Consider the following 17,000-nt stretch of genomic DNA (forward strand, 5'->3'; position numbering starts at 1 on the left):
CAAATGGCTGCAATATAACAAAGAGTGAAAAATTTAAGGGGGTCTGAATACTTTCCGTACCCACTGTATGTATATATATATATATATATACTGTATATATATCAGGGGGTTTTTATATATATCCTAAAACAAATTTATTTTAAAAAATCCTCATCTTCCATTTTTTCTTCTCTTTTTTTAGTCAACTTTTTTTTCCTTTTCTTTTTTTACAACTGACTGCTTGTTTAGCTCATGGGTGATATTTCCAACTTGTTGAGCTTGGATGATAGTTAAAGTTGCTGGAAGCGATATATATATGTATATATTTTTTTTTTTTGGAATACCCACATAAAACACCCTTAATACCTGACAGATATCACTGAAATAGGTGGCATAGGAAATCACGCCTGTCTCTGGGACGGTCCAAATTAAATGCTCTGCCCATCAATCATTTTGCACATTTGGTTGAAAATAGCAGAATGAAACCGTTATAATATCTAAGCAACTACTGTGACAATTAATTGCAGGCATTAAATTTGACAGCCCTAATTTACATAAGTGTGTGCGCAAGCTCAGAATTTTGGGACACATTGTGCACCATGGGGCGGCCGGTCCAAATCACTTAAAAAGTCAGGTAATGGGGGCAAATGTCCATCATGCAGGTAATTATGCCTCAACCAAACACATATTTGCACATCCACACCTGCAACATGCCTCAGCTACAGACTGGAGGACAATTGGGGTTAAAATTCCAATTTGTTCCCGCAGGCCTGTCACAATCCCATGAGTCCACACCTGATGAAAACCCCTCGAGCCAACAGTGGTGAGATCATCAGTGATGTCACTGGCTCCTACATCAGCACATGTACCAGGCAACCATCTGGCATTATGGGCAGAGGCTGGATCATGGAGAAAGGCTCTCGAGTTTGTTGGCGGTGAGGTTAGTGGGGAATGAGGAGTGTTTTTCCAGTGACAGGCTCTGTGTCTGTGGTGTGTCCACTTGAGAACAGCATGGCAACATAACTATGGCGCCCATTTGGAGGAGTGTGATTACGGCTCGGCATCAGAGAGGAGAGGATGAGATGCAATCAGATGCCATCTGTAGAAATGGGGCAGATATGAGAAAGGACAAGAGAGACAAAGAACAGGAGAGAAGCAAGGTAACCAGTGAATGCTGGGATTGGCAGCTTTACTTGGTCAGCTAAACCCCCATGGCTAAATAATAATCTACTTGTAGTATTCATCTCAGGGGTTTTTCATCTTCACAATCACATTCATGAAATATATTCCTGTGATGCAAAGCTGAATTTTCAGCATCATTACTCCAGTCTTCAGTGTCACATGATCCTTCAGAAATCACTCTAATATGCCGATTTTGTGTTCAAGAAACATTTTTCAATTTTGAAAACAGTCGCTTCTTAATATTTTCGTGGCTGTGACATTACATTTTTAGGATACTTTGATCAAATTCAGAAGAACTGCATTTATTTAAAATATTTTTTTCATAATTAGAAATGCATTTACTATCATGTTATGATTCTTTTTACTGTTTTTGTTTTTTTATTAACATTTTTATCATTACATAATTTATTAATATTAAAAATATATCTTAAATATTAGATGTGGATTATAGTTAAAAATAATAATGAATATTAAAATAGAACATTTATTTAACTTATGTATTATAAAAATGACATGCAGACATATATAAAAACAAATTTTAATGGTAATTAAATCTAATTTAACAAATACTTGCATAAATATTTACAATATTCAACAGACTCAGGAAAACAAATGTATATATAAAATAATAATTATCACTATTTTTCATTATAAATTTGAGCTTATTGTTTATTATTATAGGAGCTGTTTATATTTTAATTTAATAATTCTGGACATAAGCCAATTGTGTGTTTACAATTATTAAATAAGAAAAATCTAAATATGATCTTTGTTGTTGCTGTTGTATATACTTGCTTTATCACTTGTAAGAATGTTCATAAAGTTATTATATTTTTATTTTTATATTTTTATAATATTTTATATATATGTTTTAACATTTTAATTATTTTAAAAATCAGAGTCTGTAGACTTTTTTTAATTAGATGATGCTTTTTACTACGTAGGAACACGTGAATGCAATCAATAACGTAAATGCAGCATTCATTTATACATAATTTACATTGGCCATTAGCCATGTTGTCACTACAACGGCCACAAAGAACTCTCTGGAAAAAATGCATCAATAATGTAAACAATTATCAGATGATGGACTGTCATGATGATTAAGTTGAAAACCGCACTACTCCATTATTCATTTACACAGAACCAAATCCACATCACAGCCACCTTTGATACTAGCAGGTGGGGTGTACTGAAGCCTCTATGCATTATACAGTATATAGAGCCACCTTAAACACGGTTTCAACAGTGCAGATGCCAGAGAATCAAACGGACTCATTCACACTCACTCTGTGGCTGTAATTGGCTGTGGCTGATATCTAAGGAGTTATTCTTTTTCCAGGCCACCAGTAATGAACTTTATAGGCTACTCTTAACCTTTAAACCCTCTTTTATCCCTACTGAAAAGAGCATCATGACACTGTTCTGCTTAAAGCCGATAAACAGACCATCAGAGCTACGAGATGAGACTCCGAGAGAGAGGATGAGTGAAAATGACAAGTTTCTAATGTGATGCCAGTTGAGATTGGATTCTTCATTATGCCAATTACGGGCCACTGGAGGGGGAGAGCACTGCGGTTTGGGACTGGGAGGTGGCAAGACACTCAACCTGATTAAACAGAGAAATGACTGAAGAATTCCAGCAATTTACTCAGCCGAGGCACAACCTGAGCAAGACACTGGAGTAATTAACAATTACTGCACATTCACTGCTTAGCACAGATGTTAATTAAACATGCTATTCTACTCAAAAAGAAGTGACTGGTGATTCAGACGGCCCAGCATATACTTTACTCTGACCCTGCATCTGATGCCAGCATGCATGAGATTGGAATCTACAAAAAGCATTGACAGACTACAGTCTAAAGAAAAAGTAAAAAATTAAATTAAAAAAAATCCATCAAGAAACACCCCAATTTTTTTCTAAAAGACTCTAGATGCAGAGGATAGTTTATTAAATTATTACGCTCTTCAACTTAATTTCATTTTTTATTATTTATATATTTTAATCAATTAACTAATTTTTAGCTTCTACTGCATTACAGTAATCATTTTTTAACTGTTTTACTGAATTTAATTTATTGTGTTATATTGTTACTTTTTTTCTCTAAACTGTAGTAGTTATTTTTTATTTCAACTCTTTAATATTCAATAATTTAAAAGATTTTTGCCGATTTTTTTATTCCAATTATTATTTATATTTATTAATTCAAATGTTATTTTTAGTTTCTATTACGTTACATTAATACTTTTCTATTCAGTGTAGTAGTTAGATTTTATTTGTTTATACCAGTTTATATATGTTTTTATCAGTTAAGTTTTAGTTTGTTACATTACTTTTTTTCAATTCACTGCAATACTGTTAATCTATATCAAGTTATTTATATAGTTATAATTTTAATCTAATGTTTTTTTAATCAAAGTAATAACATTTTTATTTGCTTTTATATGTTACAAAATTTCTTAACTTTTCCATGGAGCCCAACTTCAAAACCCTTGCATTTAACAGCCACTTAAAGTACAAATACACACATTTGTCAAACAAACTACGAGTCTGCCTCAAAGTGCACAGTAGACTAGTATAGTTCCTCTGTCAGTTATAGGAGAAGAGAAAGGGGTTTTATTTCCCAGTTCAGCAGACTAGGTGTTTGTGTATGGTTATGAGGCTGTGGCTGGCACTCCAGTCATTTTGAATAATGCATGTTGGGTAGTTTATGCATAAAGGACAAACACTTTGAGGTGCTGTGCAGCGGCTGAGAAGCCTCACGGGGACAAAAAAATACTGAAGACTCATCTTGCGCTTATGGTAGGGCTGGGAAATATCTCGAATATGCACCGAGAACCATAGTGACAAATATGCAGGTGTTATAACATTTTGCATTGCTGTAACTATTGCGATGATTTTAATGTACTTATTATTTGGCCAGACTAAGGTTTGTACATAAGGTGTCGTCATGATCAGTTGAGATTCATATGGCAGAGGAATAGCTTCTCAGTAGGAATCATTTCCGTGAACCAGTTCAAACAATGCGATTCAACGAATCGATTCAAACCGCCGAGTCAATGATTCATTTACGTCGTCACTCAAATGTTCAGGGAAGGCATATTAAAACGCATATTTTTCATATTAAAACAATTTGTTGCAGTAATCAAGGCGTATGTTATGCCCTGATTATCGTGACTAGATTTTTACGGTTTTAGTTCTGGCTTTAGATGGCCACAAACAGAATGCTTTATAGTTTATTTACATTTGTTCAATGTTATGTCGTGCATTGACATTAGGGAACTATACTACAGAAATCTTACAGCAAAAGTAGATTTTCTTAGATTCTGCTAAATATATTTATTTTTTATATTTTATGTATATTATATATTTTTTTCAAAGTGCTTTTTTCCCAGGTATTTTTTGATACATAACAGAAATCACTAGGTGCTATGCTACTTTTCATACTACATTTGTGACATCATGAAGAGAATCCTCAAAAATAAGAAAAGCTGATATCATTCTTTAGCAAATTTACCAGCCCCTGACATGCACATGTTGCTTTTTTATGTTGTATTTTACGACATATTTTGTAAAGTGATCAGTGCAACAAACCCATTTTGGGGGGGGGTATTATTATTGTACAGATGGGTGATTGTCGTATACATGCAAGATGTTTGTCATCAAACGAATGTAATGGGTTAGGACAGGTGTCAAATGTGCAGAATAAAGACAAAAGTACATTTATAGTGCCTACCAAGGTGGGAAATATTTGCAATGTGCAGACAAACATGAATGGGGAGGTTTGCAGCACATCAGACAATCGAGTGAACGAGAGTGGAGCATGCAAGTTTTTTAGCTTTTTTTTTTTTTTTTTTTAAATCAACATTATGGTCTTTGAACCATGATTTTCTTCGGTGAGCTATAAACCAAAGTCTTCTGGCTATTTAAAAGTTACAAGCCCTTCAATATATCCCACCTCTACTTCATGTTTCTCCAACAGAGAAAAAAAAAACTGCATTTGTCAAGCCATTTTATTGCATGCACAGTCAAATACAAGCACAGAATGTCTCTCACATTTTGCATTGCATGCATTAAGACACACAAGTCCAAGTATGAATAGATAAATGGGACACCATTGAGATGAACTGTATGGCGCAAAATTAAAAATACACACACACAGTCCTGCCTGCACTACTGGCCCACTTCCCTCAAGATTTTACTTTTGTCCGGAACAACTGGGCTGGCAGATAAAAGAGACCGAACAGTATAGCGGAGGAGGGAGAGAGAGACGTCGACAGACGGGGGATTTTTGAGGCTGAGCAGAAAAGTGCAAGTTTATTGAGAATAGATATTGCCACGTTTTTGTTTTATTTGAAATTTCTTTCTTCAGAAAAGTTTCAATCTAGTCATGCATTTCAACTCAAAGGTGTGAACGCCTCAAAGCGGGTGTCATTGATCTTATAAAAGAACAATAAGAATAGAAGATAAGAAATAAGAAAAAGGAAAAAAAGTGATGCTTGGATCCTCTGGTCTGTTAATGGGTTGGACCGATGCGTCATTCCTCCTGGATTAGAATTCCGGCTCTTATAAATAGGAGGAGTATTTTTATCCCTTGGTCTTCTCCTCCACCCTTCCCTTTCCTTCCTACTCTGAATAGTATTAATTGCAAATCATCCATTCAGCCTAATAATACACATAATAAAAGCAACAAACGCAAGAGCGTGAATGCCATCAGAAGCTATTTATGGTTTTGATGAAGGCACTGCAATCTCATAGCTCACCGGGTTTAGAAAAAAAAAAAAATCGAAGAACGGTCTTGAAATCAAGTCAAGATGAACAGAGAGGGCAAAATGAGAGCGGGAGCGATGGTTAGTGGGCTGACTGGCTGCAGTGGTCCATTTAGCTGCTTCCCAGATGGTCCGAGGGAGGAAAAAAACAAAGCGATAATCACTATCACAAACCTGCATCATGAAAACGTGCCATCAGGAATATTAAGGGCTAATATTAAGGCCTTTTTATCCTCAAACCTGTCATGTGATACAATGATTTCTCCATTGATTTAAGATGACAATCATGTATGATCTTGTTGAAGAGGGGGTTTGGCAGTTCTTTGTCGGCATCTATGGTTCGATGTAGAAGCTTTAAATGGATAGCTAACCAAAAAAATTTATATTCTGTCATCAACCTTCTGCTGAAGATTGTTGGTAACCAAACAGTTTCTGGTCCCTGTTGACTTCCATAGAATTTGTTTTCCCCATACTATGGAAGTCAGTGGGGACCAGCAACTGTTTGGTTACCCACATTCTTCAAAATCTCTTCTCATACAGGTTTGGAACAATTTGAGGGTGAGTAAATGATGACAGACTTATGTGTTGGTGTGGACACCAACATAGTTATTGTTCTTGGGCTTTAACATCCATTGCACTAAATGTTCTTTACAGTGGAAAAGTGTTCATCAAAAGGTTCTTTGAGGAGCCAAAAACAGTTATTCTATGGCATCCTAGAAAAAAAAACTACCTTTGGAACCTGTATTTTTATGAGTTTACCTTAGAATACTATGATTTAATAATATGGCAATCATTCAGTACCGTGGTATATCAAAAGTATACAGTACTTCCATCTGACCTAACGAACATGATTACTGTTCATGCTGTAAATGGCCTAGTCAAATTTTTCATTTAGGTTTTAGCTATAACTAAAGGTTACATCTCTTCAAACTCTATAACTACTTGTGGAACAGTTAATGTTTTTGGTCTCAATAAGATCAGTCTGAAATAATTCTGTTTTAATAGCATTTCACGTGATTTTAACTCTTAATTAATCCATCTGTTCAAATAGTGTCTGCTGCCACCAAGTGGACAGATGACTCAGGTTTTACACTTGCATCACTTTCTAAATTATCACACATTCACTAGTAAAACGAGATTTCATAACACTGCGTGCATTGTGTACACATATATAAGCTCTGCTATCTATGTGCCCAGAAGCACATGCTCTATCACAGCACCTTAATAATTTACCCCTCCTCCTCCTCCAGCTACAGAATTGGATTGCTCCCAGAGTATCAATTGAAACTCCTATTCATGAGGAAAAAATTGAAGACAGTGTATTTTTTCATTAGCATGGATTATGCTGGATGTGACTCCGGCCGAGGTTTTAGCATGCTGTGGGTTCAACAGCACAAACCGTGAACATCACATGTATGTATTTTCATACATAGAATGAAGCCTGGCTGCATGACACGTATGAATTAATCAGTTGCCAAAGGGTGTTTATCTTTGGAAGTGCGCTCGCTTTCAAATTTAGCTGTAAGTGACAAAGCAGGTGATGGAAATTTCCCATCATGCCCGCAATCTGTCCTCTCCCCCAGTAAACTCAGCAGATTGCATTTTCTCATAAGACAACCAACCCCCTCCATTAAACAGCGTTACCATGACGCCTGAGAAGTAGTGAGGAAATACTCCAGCATCCACCTCGACACCTACCATTACCATTAGTAGCGCTGTCTTACGGCACACCAGGGCTGAAAGAATCGTACTGCTAATGGTACCGGAAATCCATCATTGTGCTTTCTGCTATTATGAACACTGTGTGTAATTATGTTGGCTTGACAAATACTCGGGGTCAGCGGGGTTTCTAAAAGTGCTATGTCTTCTCTAACTGCTCAAACTTACACTTTCCAGAAGCAGATGGTTAAAAAACAACAACAAAAACTAAACCCTTTAAATTTCCTGTTTAAATGTTCTTGTAGAGCATTCAAGCAACATCCAGAATGTTCATAAACTGAAACGCCAACTGTCATGTTGTAAACGCTTTTAAACAAAGCATCGTAATAAAACAGAAGCTGTGTCTCATTTTGTAGGCTGTGGCCGACAAATTAAGCACATCAATTTAACTCCGGTCCTCGAATTTGATTGGCCGAGAAATGTTCCAAGAGTACAGTCGCAACAATAAAAAGTGCAGAGACGTTTAACTGTTTTAATATCACTCCACTTGTCTGTGTTTGTGCATTCCATACAGACGTTTTTTTAATTCACATTAAAAACAACTTGCGTAAAATTATACCAAGTATGGAACAACAATTACAAAAATAAATAACCAGTTAAAACATTTAAGTTCAGAGTAGTTTTTGACATTTCAAAGATCTATTTTTATTTTTGCTGATCATAGACTTTTAGAGATGATTTTTCATTGATGCTTTCTACGGATTACACAGTTACACCAGTAGGTGGCGACCAGTAAATGTCTGTATGACTGAATCAATGAATCACTCACTCGGTTCATTCAGAAACAAAAAAATATATACTGGATGAGTCCGAAATCACATACTTGAGTAGGTACTTCTTTTGAAGAAGTAATTAGCAATGTTTAAAAAAACTTTTTTTAAAGTATGTTTTACATAGCATGAATGTGTGTAGTATGAATGATTTACATACATTTCAGAAACTTGTTATAAATTGTTGGCCATCCTTGGACGTTTTGCCTACCGTTTTATGAATACTATGAAATCAGACATACTACTATTTGCACATATTGCTTTTCACCTATATAGTAGGGAAGTATGTGATTTCAGATGCAGCCACTGTCTTTGAGTGAGTCATTGAATTATTCACTCAACCGATTAGTTCAATCTTTATAGGCAGTAGTTTTAATAAGAATCCATGCAATCAGGAATTTCGAGTGAGGGTGAAAGATATTTCCCACACAGATTTTGCATCGGGTTAAGCTGGTCATGTGAGTTTGCTATGTAGACCAACAGACAGCTAGCTGCTTGATTTGAAACTGACTTCTATGTGACCTTTACTTCATACATTCCTACACTATTGATAATAGACAAACAACATTTTTAGCTGAAATTTAGCTAATGTGAGCCACATCTTTACTAAATATTGACTTATTGCTCATTGAACTGTTTTATAAAAGAAATACCACATTTGTCATTTATCAGTTTTCTTTTGTCAGATTTATAATGACTCCTAAGTAGACGTGAAACTTAAAATCTGTGCCAACCTTCAAAACACAATAGGAATGGTGTTCGTTCTTGTTGACTCTCCTCAGTTTGCGTCACAATCCACAGGAGATTAAGCCCACTTAATCAAACACTGTCAAAGGAAGGACGGTGCGCCCCGCTATACCTCTGTATTCTCCATCCACAGGTGCAAGGTCATTAACGTTGCTAAGCGATTGTCCCACAAACCAGGTGTTTCAAATCTCTCTCCCCCTCTCTTTAAATGGCTTTTCCCCCCTTTCTGTCCTCTATAACGAGAAATCTGTTTGAACAACTCCAGTGCAATTCGGTGTTAGAAATATGCAGCTTTAATTCTGAGCCCTAGAGCCTTTATTGCCATTTACATCCTCATTACAAATTACCAGGGATCCATTAGGTTCCTGTCATCCCCCGTATCTCATTAAGATGGGCTCTATCTAGCCCACTCCTGGAGGCCCAGCCCAGGGACAAAAAGAAAGTAGAGATCAAGCACCTTTCAGGAGGATGTTCACATACTGATGAGGTGACGGGGTGCCGCCACTAGGCATCCATCTTTCTTTATTTGCAGAAAGAGAGTTCTTGGGATATATGGACAGTGCAGTGGTCGAGAGCAAGAGTTTTATAAAACGCATATGAAGGGATCTGTTGACCTGTGAATCTATAGAGGCCAGTCACTTAATGAGTCAGTCTTTAACTCCCATAATGCACTTTGAATATCATACATGCATACATAGATAAACTATTTAATTCCACCTATTTGAACTCTTGCCTCTACAGAGAATAGTAGTACTGAGATTAAAACTATAGAGAGTAGAGGGCCTTCCACAACTATTATAACTATAAAGTTTTATTAATTGTTCTAATTTGATCAGAATAGCAGAGTCTACATCACAACTATAACAATAACGACACAGAGGAACAATAATGTTGGAGTCACTTTAAGAACTTTTTTTTTGTTTTGTTCCAAAACATTGATGGCTGATTAGAATAGTTATTGCTAGTTATCTTGGAATGGGCCTTAAGGGTTTATTTTGCCATAATGACCGGCTGTATATTATCCTGATTATTTACTTGACAAATAAATACATGGAATACTCATTCAAGTAGTGATGGGAGCTTTCTAAACACTGCTTTGCGAAGCTTCAAAACCTTTGCAAACAATTAGTTTTGAACCAGTGATTCAGAGCGCGTATTAAACTACCAAAGTCATGTGATTTCAGTAGGCTTTGCAAAGACATTTTAAAGCAGCACTATGTAACTTTTTCTGTGTTCAAAATTTGCAAAATGTATCAAATGAGCGAGTACATCATGAATTCATCTTCCAAACCGTGTTTTTGTCTACCTTTCACACCAAAAAGTGTAATGAATAAACCTCAGGCTGAAAGAAAAGTAAATTCACGTCTGTACTCTGTACAGTAGAATGCAGGAGAAGAAACACTCTTCAGCAATAAAAAAAAACAATGAAGCACAATTGTTAGTTTATCTAAAGTCATTTTTGCTTATTAGTATGGATCATCAATGTGTTTTTTGAACATTAAAGCATGTCAACATATTCTGTTACACCAAATACACAAAATAATGATCTTTAAAAAAAGCATCATATGACCCCTTTAACCGCTTAGAGTGCCAAAAGTTACAGAGTGCTGCTTTAATGACACATTTGTATAATAGAAAGACATGTAGTTATTAGTCTTTATCTGCCTAATTAACCAATCTCTCCATAAACAGAACAAGGCCAACAAATTAATAAAAAAATAAAAAAATATGCAGACACTTTGCATTTGTTAATTGATTTTAATATATTACACTGTCAAAACATTTTAAATTAATTAGTTAAGGGTGTTTTTATGCATGTTTGGCCTGAGATTTCGTTGCATTTACACCATTCTGACCAGCAGGGGTCAAAAGCGTGTGAGCAAAAAAAATAATAATAATTTGCTAAGCAATTTTGGTTCGATTGACTCAAGAGATTCGAAAAGCTTCATTTCTCCTATCACTATTCAAGTACTAATAAGTACCTCTATAATTATCTTAAAATTAAGAACAAGGGTCCTTTACGATGAAAAAACAACAACAACACGAACACTGAATTGCACTTAGGCTATATAACAGAAATATTTAAGGGCCGATAAGTGTAAGTACTAGAGAATTTTTTATTTTATTATTATAGCTGATGAACGATAAAGACAGCCAATCATAATTGCAGCGGGCCCAAATAGAACGTTACCGTCCGTTCTGAACGCTAATATAAAGTTGCGTTCTTTCTGTGAACGGACAAATGAGACGCAAGACGGCACAGTCGCGTTTGTATAAAACTAGTAGACATAAAAAAAAATTTTTTTTTAAAGTACAATAATTAGGAATTAAACACCTGAACACGGGATAGCGCGATGGAACAATCGGAATCAAGTTTTCTAGAAAGTGCAATTAGGATGGTTAAAGACCAAAGACAGCAATAGATCTTACTCAACCAATGTGTCCAAAGAAGCAGATGATCGTTCTGCGATCCTCTTCATCCTCCTCTTCCTCACTGCATCCGATTCCTGCACCAGCGAAATGGTCATCGATCACTATGAAAGCCCAAACCGAGCAATATGGAACTCTATAGAACTGAAGTGACTGAAATATTCCAGCTTTTTCATATTTATTAGGACTCTGACATGATGATAGATGAGCAGAATATCTGATACAAACCGCATACGTTTAACAAAAACAGAATATTGATGTCGGTTGCAAAATAGCACGCTTTGTCTGCACTGATTGGATTCATATAACTGAGAATATTAGGCTACGCATATTCAAATTACGTGGCAGAAAGTTCATCAGAATCAGGAAAACACAAAGTTATGCGTTTTCATTCTGCTCATTAAACTGGAAGGAAACGAGCTTGATAATTTGAGCATTTCACATTACAGCACGCACACATATAATTTGACAGCAGCACATTTAATACACGTTTCAGGCCTCAGAAGCTACATTCTGAGTGTACTCAAGAATCTAATCTCATCATTCCAGTCGTAGTTACCTATTTTAAGTCATTTTCCTCCTGACATGTTTAATACGGTTCACCCTAAGTTGTGTTAGTGATGGGGCCAGAAAGGAAACAGATCTTTTCTCTCTCAAGATATCGTAATACACCTGATAACTACAAATACTTGTGCTTATTTTAAATGACTTTCATTGATTTATCTGGGATAAATTGAGGAAAATACTGCTATTTTAAATCTCAACCAATAGGCTAATTCAAACACTGACCTGAAGGACCTTTTCTCCTGGCCAGCTTTCATTGATTGCGCCTGTAACTAATGCCTCATTAACTGCACCTGGCATTTAACTAGTGTGAGAGCGCCCTCTGGTGGCTGCGAGTGCAACAAACATATGTCACACAAGCAAAACAGACATGCATAAATATCTCATGCTAAAAGATATATTGCTATTTTTATAAATATGTATGGCAAATGTTGATATGATATAGCAGTTAATTATTTTTGTTAAAGTACTGTCTTTTTTTTTTTTCGTTTTCTTTTTTTTATATTTAAGAAAAAGAACAATGATGCAGTTTTTTCCATGTTTATAAAAATGTTATTATTTTTTTTATTTATATTTTGAATTATGTTTTAGGGTGTAACATGTCTATGGACTACAGATGAAAATGGCTTTTGGCAAACTGTAGTGTATTTACAGTAATGTTTATTAATATGCACTGTCCCTGTTAAATAATATAATAGGCAAATGGACATCAATAAACAGCACGTTAGCAATTAAAACTTTAATATGCCAGCACAGTTTTACCAAACAGTAGATTAAAATATCAAACAATTAGTGTCTCTCCATACATTTCTATTTTAAATTCATAGATATAAAATCACTATAAAATGTTGCTCTTTAACATAGTCACTGTAAAAACTGTGGGATTTCAAACATTCACATGCTGAACGGTTTTTGCTACACCGTTTGGTACAAAAAACAATCTAACCAATCACACAACCCAGTCTGCAGGGTTGCTGGGCCACCCAGGACCGGTTTAGACCCAGTGTGAGTCTGAACTTGGTTCACTAGGACTTAAACATCAGGCTTTCTCTGTTCAAACTAAGCCTTTGATCAGGACCGGCTTCAAACCTAGTCCAGACTAGATCGTGTTATTCCATCATAAAAATAAGACCAGTTTTAGTGGTAAATTATGTCTGTAAATGGTCCGGACAGTAATTTTGGTAACAAGATGGATGTGTCTTTAGCATGTAGCATCTTCAAATTAGTATTTCATCATTCACTTCTCTTCTCCATCAAACATTCTCTAGTCTCACAACATCTAAAATACAAAAAAATGACGGTACATTTCCGAGTGTGAAATGAGCACATAATGGACTTTGGATAAAGCGTATGCAGATAAAGAAGACAAAGACGTTTTCTTGATTAATATGTCATGAAAAGGCATTGTCGGTGAGTCCCGTCTCTCCCAGGATGATCAGTAGAGTCTTTGCATAGTGGAGAGGGTTTAAAGACAGTCTTTAAGGCACAGTGACGTGGAAAGGGCTTCCGGGCACCATTTCTTCTCCCCATTTGACTATCAGGATGTAGTCGCCTTTCTCCTTCACTGTGTATGTGACATTGTACATTCTGTTGCCCATGTGTTTGACGTACACTTCCTCACAGGGAGTCTTTGGCCCGTGCACTCCTACCATTAACATGTTTGTCCCTGAACAGACAAAATCAAAGTCATCTGTATGAGAGCATTGTGGGTAATATGCATAAACATGCATTATTTTTTACTGTTCAGAAAGCTGTACCTGCTTTACTGCAGTCCACCGTGAAGGCGTTCTTCTGGCCAATGAAGGCTTTGGAGAGTCCGGCCCCCCTGGAGATCACCTTACTGGCGTCGGACGAGAACTTTGGCAGAGTAGAGAAAGATCCGGCCACTGACGATGATGATTTCATCACCGTTTCCACCAGAACCGATGATGTTTCGTGTAGAGAGTGTCCTCCGGACAGACGTGCACCTGGAAGAGTTGATTTCTTCTTATTAATTTGCTTCTTTATAAAAGATGAGTTGTTGTGCTAGTTGGTGGAACGATGTTCGCTGTCATTTTCCCCCTCCAATTTTTTAATCTCAAACTCAAGTAAACAGTTTCACACATTTTTATAGTTGTCAAAAGCTTGTATGGTTTCAAATCCAGTCCATCACATTATGGAGTATTCATCGTATGATTAACCTGCCTGATCATATAATATCACAACCAGATTTTCCTTTTTTAACATGAGTGCTAGAAACCTTTTCAGCTTTTAAAAATAGTTATTTACTCATATTTATGTATTTGTCCCAGACTGCAATAAACAGCCTTTTTATATTTAAGGAGCAAAAAAAGCATAATAAATATAATATAATATAATATAATATAATATAATATAATATAATATATAATATAATAAAATATAATATAATATCAAACATTTAAGGAACAACAATGCAGTTTTTTCATGTTTATAACCATTTTATCAACATATTTGTTTTTTATTTTATATTTTGTGTTATATTTTTATATTAATAATATTTTGTTTTTAGGGTGGAACACAGATAAAAAATACTGCTAACTGCTAACTGTGGTGCATCTACAGTAATGTTTGTCCCTGTTACATTAATAATAAACAAATAACAATAATATAATATAATAGGGTGCACTACAGATAGAACATACCTTTTGGCTAACTGTGTGTAAATCACACCTGGCTCTGTGTCTGTCCAAGCATATGTAAAGAGGAGAAAAGGCCTAGTGTAATGAACTGTAGTGTGTGATGTCTCACCAGAGACTTTGGCTTTGAAGGGGCTGCCCACGATATGCTGCATTAACATGTTTGTCCCTGAACAGACAAAATCAAAGTCATCTGTATGAGAGCATTGTGGGTAATATGCATAAACATGCATTATTTTTTACTGTTCAGAAAGCTGTACCTGCTTTACTGCAGTCCACCGTGAAGGCGTTCTTCTGGCCAATGAAGGCTTTGGAGAGTCCGGCCCCCCTGGAGATCACCTTACTGGCGTCGGACGAGAACTTTGGCAGAGTAGAGAAAGATCCGGCCACTGACGATGATGATTTCATCACCGTTTCCACCAGAACCGATGATGTTTCGTGTAGAGAGTGTCCTCCGGACAGACGTGCACCTGGAAGAGTTGATTTCTTCTTATTAATTTGCTTCTTTATAAAAGATGAGTTGTTGTGCTAGTTGGTGGAACGATGTTCGCTGTCATTTTCCCCCTCCAATTTTTTAATCTCAAACTCAAGTAAACAGTTTCACACATTTTTATAGTTGTCAAAAGCTTGTATGGTTTCAAATCCAGTCCATCACATTATGGAGTATTCATCGTATGATTAACCTGCCTGATCATATAATATCACAACCAGATTTTCCTTTTTTAACATGAGTGCTAGAAACCTTTTCAGCTTTTAAAAATAGTTATTTACTCATATTTATGTATTTGTCCCAGACTGCAATAAACAGCCTTTTTATATTTAAGGAGCAAAAAAAGCATAATAAATATAATATAATATAATATAATATAATATAATATAATATAATATAATATAATATAATATAATATAATATAATATAATATAATATAATATAATATAATATAATATAATATAATATAATATAATATAATATAATATAATATAATATAATATAATATAATATAATATAATATAATATAATATAATATAATATAATATAATATAATATAATATAATATAATATAATATAATATAATATAATATAATATATAATATAATAAAATATAATATAATATCAAACATTTAAGGAACAACAATGCAGTTTTTTCATGTTTATAACCATTTTATCAACATATTTGTTTTTTATTTTATATTTTGTGTTATATTTTTATATTAATAATATTTTGTTTTTAGGGTGGAACACAGATAAAAAATACTGCTAACTGCTAACTGTGGTGCATCTACAGTAATGTTTGTCCCTGTTACATTAATAATAAACAAATAACAATAATATAATATAATAGGGTGCACTACAGATAGAACATACCTTTTGGCTAACTGTGTGTAAATCACACCTGGCTCTGTGTCTGTCCAAGCATATGTAAAGAGGAGAAAAGGCCTAGTGTAATGAACTGTAGTGTGTGATGTCTCACCAGAGACTTTGGCTTTGAAGGGGCTGCCCACGATATGCTGCGGTCCTCCATATTTGATGGAGATGAGGTAGCTGCCGGGAGCCATGGGTGTGTAGGTGACCTTGTATCCTTCTGGACACTCCTGACAATCCATCTTCACCTTCGATGGGCCGTCGATGGTGACCGACAGAGCTCCTGAGCCAGCGTTACACGTGTTTACAATGAAATCTGAGGGTACACCTGTGAAGGATGAGATGAAGCCAGTGAGTTTCTGTGCGTTTGTGTCTGAACACTCGTGATTGGCTACTTGTTGGTGTCACACCTGTAGTTCCCCCCTCTAGGCCGGGCCCAAAAGCCGTCACCATTCCTGGATCTCCTGCCTGGCCGGGTTCCCCAACACGGATCTTGAAGGGACTGCCTGGGATGTGACTCCCATTAAAACGGACATCGATGGAGTGGACGCCGTTCTCCCGTGGAATAAACCGTATGGCATGCTTATCTGCACAAACAGGCACAAAAAGTTCAAATGCAGTTTCTATCCATATGCTTGTGTCTTTAAATTTTACATTGATCATATTGTAGATTTGGAATCTTAGATAAATTATAATACATAAACTAAAATAATATAATAAAATTGTTTAATCAAAATAATATATTAAAAACTGAAGAATATATATATATATATATATATACACACACACACACACAAAAATATAAAAAAATATGTT

The 17,000-nt window shown here is 35.5% G+C and overlaps 1 protein-coding gene and 2 long non-coding RNA genes across 5 annotated transcripts in view; all 3 read right to left on the minus strand.

Annotated features, from left to right (window-relative positions):
* Positions 1-12,423, minus strand: part of LOC107656245 (uncharacterized) — a 32,782-nt gene extending 20,359 nt beyond the window's left edge. Inside the window, exons 1-2 of one of the 2 annotated variants that reach the window (XR_001630538.1) lie at positions 12,390-12,423; positions 11,606-11,677 (exon numbers count right to left, since the gene is read on the minus strand). This is a non-coding gene — a long non-coding RNA (uncharacterized LOC107656245). Of the gene's footprint in view, positions 1-11,600; positions 11,678-12,389 lie in introns of both variants that reach the window. The other variant, XR_001630537.1, reaches the window with a different exon arrangement.
* LOC107656246 (uncharacterized) lies at positions 5,988-9,172 on the minus strand. The gene is made up of 3 exons (XR_001630539.1): positions 9,158-9,172; positions 6,175-6,286; positions 5,988-6,050 (listed from the first exon to the last, which is right to left on the minus strand). It is a non-coding gene; the product is annotated as an uncharacterized LOC107656246 (long non-coding RNA).
* A 308-nt stretch (positions 12,424-12,731) lies between the features above and the next one.
* flncb (filamin C, gamma b (actin binding protein 280)) overlaps positions 12,732-17,000 on the minus strand; it is a 52,974-nt gene continuing 48,705 nt past the window's right edge. For both annotated transcript variants that reach the window (XM_016444042.1, XM_016444041.1), the window contains 4 exons: positions 16,595-16,771; positions 16,294-16,512; positions 15,082-15,291; positions 12,732-13,830 (listed from right to left, as the gene is read on the minus strand). In XM_016444042.1, coding sequence (XP_016299528.1) covers positions 13,643-13,830; positions 15,082-15,291; positions 16,294-16,512; positions 16,595-16,771 — 794 coding nt within the window. In that variant the 3' untranslated portion in view covers positions 12,732-13,642. The remainder of the gene's footprint in view (positions 13,831-15,081; positions 15,292-16,293; positions 16,513-16,594; positions 16,772-17,000) is intronic.

Source organism: Sinocyclocheilus anshuiensis, unplaced genomic scaffold (genome assembly GCF_001515605.1).
Source record: "Sinocyclocheilus anshuiensis isolate Anshui unplaced genomic scaffold, SAMN03320099.WGS_v1.1 scaffold183, whole genome shotgun sequence".
Taxonomy (NCBI): domain Eukaryota; kingdom Metazoa; phylum Chordata; class Actinopteri; order Cypriniformes; family Cyprinidae; genus Sinocyclocheilus; species Sinocyclocheilus anshuiensis.